At 48.3% G+C, this 6510-nt stretch overlaps 2 protein-coding genes across 3 annotated transcripts; one reads left to right on the top strand and one right to left on the bottom strand.

Moving 5' to 3' along the window:
* Positions 1-1287: 1287 nt before the first annotated feature.
* LOC120679243 (transcription factor WRKY19-like) lies at positions 1288-2708 on the top strand. Its single transcript, XM_039960793.1, has one exon. It carries the CDS (start codon positions 1434-1436, stop codon positions 2436-2438), a length of 1005 nt encoding a protein of 334 aa, XP_039816727.1. The 5' UTR covers positions 1288-1433; the 3' UTR covers positions 2439-2708.
* A 163-nt stretch (positions 2709-2871) lies between these two features.
* Positions 2872-5730, bottom strand: LOC120679244 (cytochrome B5-like protein). 2 transcript variants are annotated; one of them, XM_039960794.1, is made up of 6 exons: positions 5550-5730; positions 4759-4892; positions 4648-4682; positions 4434-4511; positions 4229-4320; positions 2872-3270 (listed from the first exon to the last, which is right to left on the bottom strand). In XM_039960794.1, the coding sequence occupies exons 2-6, from the start codon at positions 4838-4840 to the stop codon at positions 3201-3203; spliced, it is 357 nt and encodes a 118-aa protein (XP_039816728.1). In that variant the 5' UTR covers positions 4841-4892; positions 5550-5730; the 3' UTR covers positions 2872-3200. The 2 variants fall into 2 exon arrangements, with proteins under 2 accessions (XP_039816728.1, XP_039816729.1); XM_039960795.1 differs by having other exon boundaries at positions 4759-4887; positions 5550-5729.
* Positions 5731-6510: the final 780 nt, after the last annotated feature.

Consider the following 6510-nt stretch of genomic DNA (forward strand, 5'->3'; position numbering starts at 1 on the left):
GCTGCAGCTGCTTAACGAAGGAAGACACTCCAACAACCTATAGATTAGAATGATTTCTAAGTTATTAGTCATTAGTGGTTGTTCAACTCCAGGTTTCGAGGTTTAGCCGGTGTCTACTTTTACGGCCTACGATAATGGATTAGATAGTTGATTGTATTGTGTACACTCAGTCATGTTTCAGAGTTTGGCGTTTTTATTCAAGATACATACAGTGCATTAACAAAGATGGGGAGAGTAAGCTTAACAGGAGTCATTTTAGGTGTTTGCATGACAATGCGAGCTGTTCGTCAGTCCAGATCATCCAGCGATCCACAATTAAAGGTATCCGGTGAATGTACTTAGGTTCTTCAGTAATGCACTAGGTACTAAGGTTGAATAGCGAAAAGATTAATTTGGATGTAACTTCACCTGATAGAGAAGAACAAATAAGTCAAAAGGAGATGTTTATGACATTCAGTCAATGACATTCATTTAGAACAAATCATGGAGCGAAAAAGGATAGTTGAATTGCTATTGTTTACAAGTTTTTATATTCCATATGCACCCCTTAATCTAAAGGAAGTGACTAATGGCACCTAGGAAACACGGTTTAAACACCCTTGAATTAACATGATGAGCTTTTTTCCTCTTGAAAGTGGGCGAAGAAGTAGGACTTCGAAGCATCAACATAGGCAGCAGGCAAAACTTCTGCAACCCCATGTTAAAGTTTCCTCTCATTGTTCTCTTTTGCTCTGAGTCCTCCACTTGCTTGGCAATCACAAGTAGCACTTGTTCTCTTAACATGATCCACTTGTTGTTGGCGACTCAGTTTTTATATGATGGGCTTGAAAAGGACAGTGACAAGGTAGTGTTTAGTGTTCACTAAAGAAGTATAGAACATGGATGCACGTGAGAGTGGCCCGCCGTCCCGCCCCGTGTTCAAACTTGAAAATCAAATGTGCGAAACAATTCAAATTCAAACACGAGAGTGTGATGTTCCTTGTCAAGAGAGAAGGAACAGAGCATACAACAGAGAAAACAGCAAAACCATGATACTAGAAGAAAGAACCCTCTCTAGACCGGATGGATGGGGATGGCGCGAAGCAGGACCCGACCCGGCACGGCGGCAGCCAATCACGGGGCGGTCTCCCCGATCCGGGCCGGTCAAAGAAATCATCGCCTTCTCCTCGTCGCCTCGCCTCGCCTCACTTCACTTGAAATTCCATTCCTCCCTTTCTCTGCACTGCGACGCGCTTCCCCCCTCCCTCACCTCACTATAAGAAGCCCCGCTTCCCTCCACTCCTCTCACCACCGGTTCCTCATCGTCAAGCGATTCCCGATCCCCGACCCGATCGCCAGCAAGCTCACACTCCGCGGTTCCAGCGGCAACGGTTTGCCCTCCGGCGCCGACGACCGACCGAGCCTCGGTTCTTGCTCTTGCAGCGGCAGAAGCAATGGCGGAGGGCGGGGAGAGCGGCGGGCGGGCGCGCCTGGTCTCGGAGCTGGTCCGCGTGCAGGACCTGGTGCACCGGCTGGAGCTGCAGCTGCGCGCGCCCGCGGACGCCGCGTCCGTCGACCTCTGCCGCCAACTCATCCACCAGATCGTCGCGCTCACCGACCGCTCCATCGGGATGGCCCGCTGCTCCCCGGACCTCGCCGCCGCCGCCCAGCAGCTGCAGCAGCAACCGCTGTCCGGCGCGCCCAGCCCCCTGAGCGACTCCGGGTCCGACCAGCACCAGCCGTTCCTCCGGGCCAGCAACAAGAAGCGCAAGGCCACGGCGCGCTGGACCAGCCAGCAGGTGCGCGTCAGCGCGGCCGGCGCCGGCGCCGAGGGCCCCGCCGACGACGGACACAGCTGGCGCAAGTACGGCCAGAAGGACATCCTCGGCGCCAAGCACCCGCGGGCCTACTACCGCTGCACCCACCGCAACTCGCAGAACTGCCCGGCCACCAAGCAGGTGCAGCGCACCGACGACGACCCCAACCTCTTCGACGTCGTCTACCACGGCGATCACACCTGCCGGCCCTCCGCCGCGCCCACCACCAGGAGGGCGCCGCACAACCCGCACGCGCAGGCCGCGCTGCAGGGCCTCGCCGCCCGCCTCACGGTGACCACGGACGCCGCGATCGCCGCCGCCGCGATCGCCGCCGCCGCGGCGCTCCCGCCGATGACACCCGACACCTGCCCGGCGCGGGGCGCGTCGTCGCCGTGGTCGCTGGCCTCGCCCGTCGGCTCCGACTCCAACGGCTGCGCGCAGGGCGTGTCGCCGTGCCCCATGCCCGGGTACGCGGACTGGGGCTCCCACGGCGACCTCCAGGAGGTGGTCTCGGCGTGCGCCGCCGTGTCCGACCTACAGGGCCTGCCGGCGCTGGACAGCGACCTCATGCCGCTCGAGTGCTTCGTGTTCGATCAGAGCTTCGACATGGGCGGCGCAATGCCGAGCCTCTTCTATCCATGAGGAGAACAAGACTAGAGCCCTGTCCATGTCTCCATGACAGGAGGGAAGAACAGAGGAGCCTCCTCCTCCTGACAACTGTGCAGTAGCAGAAAAGCAGCAGAGCTTTAGAGTATCTGAATAGCAAATCTTTTTCTTTTTGGTTTCATTCCCTTCTGTTTTGTTTTTACTATCCGCCACTTGTTGGGTTGGATTTTGTTGATTTCAGCCAGCAAGAGAAAAGGAATCAGAATGTTCTTCTCAATCCCCAAAATTACCATCTCTTGATATGAACTCACTCTGTAGCTTGTACAAACACAAAATCCTCTGAGCACGTCAAATCTGAAAACTTGTTCAACTGCGACCAAGTGAAATCAAACTTGCAACGTTCCCAACTTATCATCCCTTCTGATTCCAGATACGATCACAGGAAATAGGTTCCGATTAACCAAAACAGTTACGAGAAATGGGATCTGATTAACCAAAACACTTACGAATTGGTTTCTGATTAACCTAAACAATTGCAATCGTTTCAGAATCCCTGTTTAAGAACTTAAACGTACAAACACAACAAGCAATTCTAGGGTGACGCTGACATGGTTCCAGCACAAGAATGAGGTTACATCGCAAAGCTGAGGGTAGCCCTGATCACAAGTGCAGAACAGTTTGACTCCGACATATCACACCTGACCTTGACAAGGCTGAAAACATGGCTACCATATATATAGCTTCTCATAAACTGATTCCAGGAAAATTCCATGAAATCAATACAATCTACCCTTAATATCATGAAGCCTTCAACTGTCCGATACAGAAATCCTCAATAATATCGAAGACTCTAGTGCCGTGCTGGGGTCTGCAAGTCAAGATAGAAGAATGTCATGGAACCGAGGACGAAAGCAGCAAAGAACCAGATATTGATTTCATTCAAGAAGAAGCATGAAAGTGACATCGGGGAAGGCATATTTATGGTGTATTCCAGTTCATGAAAAAAAAAGACAAGATAAGAAAGACATGCATCATCAATATCATCATTTCAGTTCCAGATTTATTTTGCAGTTAGTGGTGGACCATGGTAGGTTTGCGAAAAACCAAAGTACCTCATTTGCTGATTTGCAGAAGCAAATACAGCACAATATAATCTGGACACCTCAGCGGGAGTTTTCAAAACACAAACATATTTGAGCCGATTCGTTGGTCTGGTCTAATTTAACCTGAATTCTACTCTAGAGTACATAGAAACCAAAACATGAGAAAGCTTGCTAATTTCCTAGGGGAGCACATAACAGAGCATCTGAGAATTTTGTGGCTCGAAGAGTACATGTGCATCAGGCAAAACATGGAGTTCATTGCGAAATAGCATTACTTTAGAAGATACTAGCAGTAACAATTACTGGATAGGCAACATAGGAAATAAAATTCCTGGCCATGTGTGCCTAGTAGGACAGCAGTACTTTCATTGTATATTCTTCATTTTTCCTTTAGAATGTTTGGCTTTTGGAGGCAAAAGCCACAGCCAAAAGCCCAACCAAACACACCCGTAGTAAGACAGAACTAAAATTAAAAATCTTAGGTCCTCATTACTTTGGTCCATTATATTAACACAATTTTAAGATGGCAAATATTTTGAGGCCATAGCTCAAGCTAGTAAAAATCCTACATGAACAATCTCGTTAGTAAAAGGCACACCATGTAAAAATCTGGATGCACTATAAAAATAACTATTTCTAATTATCGAAGAAAAACCCATGGAAGGCACTGAACCACTGAAAAACATCGTATGAAGTATAGCAAGGAATTAAGAAGTTACAAACCCAAAAAAGCCTTCTGTGGAATCACCACCAGCATTATTTAGAATGGCATCTCCACCTGGATGTTCCTCCACATAAGGAGTGACATCATAGACCTGGTTCAATGACCAAACACAAATTTAGAAGAGTGAAATATGTGAACCTTCTTATTTTCAAGTATAGGGCATTGAATAGGGACAAACTGAGGTGGACACTGCGTTTATACAACCTTGTCTTTGACGATGATCCAACAATCCTTCCTTGTGTTATGTTTAGAGATCTCTTCCTTTGTATAACTCTTAGATGCCTGAAATGCATATCTTCAAACTTTGAAAAATATTATGAGTATTATACTGCAGATCTGGAGGGGGGGGGATGCATTGTAACATGTATCTGTAGGCTAAAAAACTAGCCAACAAAAAAATGAAATATGAACAGCTTACCGTTCCATCTCCTGAATCAGTTCCCTTTGATTTACCTGCAATCCAAAAGTTAATCAGATCTAACAAAGTCAACCTGCTACAATCACAAGCAATTAACGCTGCATCCTGTACCTTTGTTTTGGGACTTCGGGATCACAAAGAGAGCTCCTAGTGCCAAAAGAATGACAAGTGAGATGATGATAATAACCTCCATCTTGGTCCTCCGGAATTACGGAACTTTACAGCCACAAAAGTAATGTGCTATACTGAAAAAAAAATTCAACTGAAATCAGGGCCAAAAGGACTAATGCAGATTGACGAAAAATTAGGTCTGGACTTTCATCAGTTAGTAATGATGATAGCTAATGTAACATCCTTGTTGAAAAACAGCAAAAGAATAACGCAAGATGCCAATGCCAGCAAGCAGCACAATGAACCGGCAATTCCATAAATTGCATTGAACTACTGACAGAACATACTACAGGAGCGACCCGTGCCGTGACGGAGCTCGCGGCGGCCGCCCGCGCGGCCCGCAGCGGGGTTCGGCGACTCCGGCACGGGCTCGATGGCTCCGGCCCGGGCTCGACGGAGCGCACGGCTGCCGCCCGGTGCTAGCTAACCAATCGATCGTCACCACTCTCCGACCTCCTACAGGAGACGGGCCTAGAGCCCACTACATAATTCTCAGCAGCATTGCAGCGGCCGCGGCGGGGATGGGATTCAGTCGAAGCAAATTCCATGCCGCACGCGAATCCGCAAAGTGAATTGATTCTGATTTAGATGATTCTGATTTTGGAGCAAGTATCCCAATCCCACAAAGAGGGATCCTGAGTGCAGAGAGCAGCATGAGCAACCCATCCAAGCGAGGCTTCGGGATTTGCTCAAAAAAAAAAAAAAGAGGCTTCGGGATGGGACTTCCTTACCAGCGGCAGAAGAGGTCCGACGGATCGCCACTCCGGCGCAGTTCACGGGATCGACGAGGGCGGCGGCGGCGGCGGCGGAAGAGCGGGAGGGAAGGCGAGCCTGATCTGAAGAGCTCACTAGAGCCGGCTGAGGAAGGGAGTGACACTGACAGGACGGCCGCGGGGCGAGTCTATGTTCATCCAGTGAAGCAGACCTCGCCTCTCTTAAGTCTCGACCGTGGCATTTTACTACTAAATAAAAATGAACTTAGGTAAATAAAATATTAGAGACAGGTTAAGAGAATAGGACTAGCCAACCGACGTCGTGGTTAGGAGGTTTAAAAATATAATAATATCTTTTTTTTTTGAAAAAGATATATTCCATTACTTAAAGGCACAGTATATATATATATGTGGCAAAACATACTCCAATCAAAGTTTTAGAGTACAGTTTGCACAGTACATTAAGTATAATGTACATTTGCTTCGCAAGAGAAAAGGCAAGAACTAGAAATTGTTGCCTGTCTTGCCTGTTTTGCGAGCCTGTCAGCCATCTTGTTTGTCTCTGTTGATCTTAATGATCGAATGTTGCATGCCTTCAGTGATTTCTGCGAACTCAGCAATAATAAGTCGCAATGACCAATGACCCGGGTATTGGCGCGATGATCTCCTTTTAGCTGCATCGACAAGTATTTCATTGTCTGTGAGGAAAGTTCACCACCTGCAAGTTCAGTGCAGCAGCAAGCCTTGCACCTAGTAGCAGTGCCCAACCTTCTGCTTCCAATGGCTCCAAGATGCGTGGAATTGCAACCTGAAAAAAGTATCCAGAGGATAGACTATGCCTTGGGGAAGAAAGTATGAAGACTCCAATCCCAGTTTGGTTATGATGTGGGAGCTGTTGCACACATACTGAAGCATCACAGAACACTCTTGGACCATCATGTACCTGCATTGGATCAGCTCTGTAAATTGTAACTTGTGA

The sequence above is a fragment of the Panicum virgatum genome, chromosome 6N (genome assembly GCF_016808335.1).
Source record: "Panicum virgatum strain AP13 chromosome 6N, P.virgatum_v5, whole genome shotgun sequence".
NCBI lineage: Eukaryota > Viridiplantae > Streptophyta > Magnoliopsida > Poales > Poaceae > Panicum > Panicum virgatum.

Excerpts from the sequence above, each read along its gene's own strand:
- LOC120679243 (XM_039960793.1), top strand. The coding sequence starts at position 1,434 with ATGGCGGAGGGCGGGGAGAGCGGCGGGCGGGCGCGCCTGGTCTCGGAG.
- LOC120679244 (XM_039960794.1), bottom strand. The coding sequence starts at position 4,840 with ATGGAGGTTATTATCATCATCTCACTTGTCATTCTTTTGGCACTAGGA. Across the intron at positions 4,512-4,647 it reads CTGATTCAGGAGATGGAACG|GCATCTAAGAGTTATACAAA; the intron begins GTAAGCTGTTCA and ends TATGCATTTCAG. Across the intron at positions 3,271-4,228 it reads TCCACAGAAGGCTTTTTTGG|ACCCCAGCACGGCACTAGAG; the intron begins GTTTGTAACTTC and ends CTTGACTTGCAG.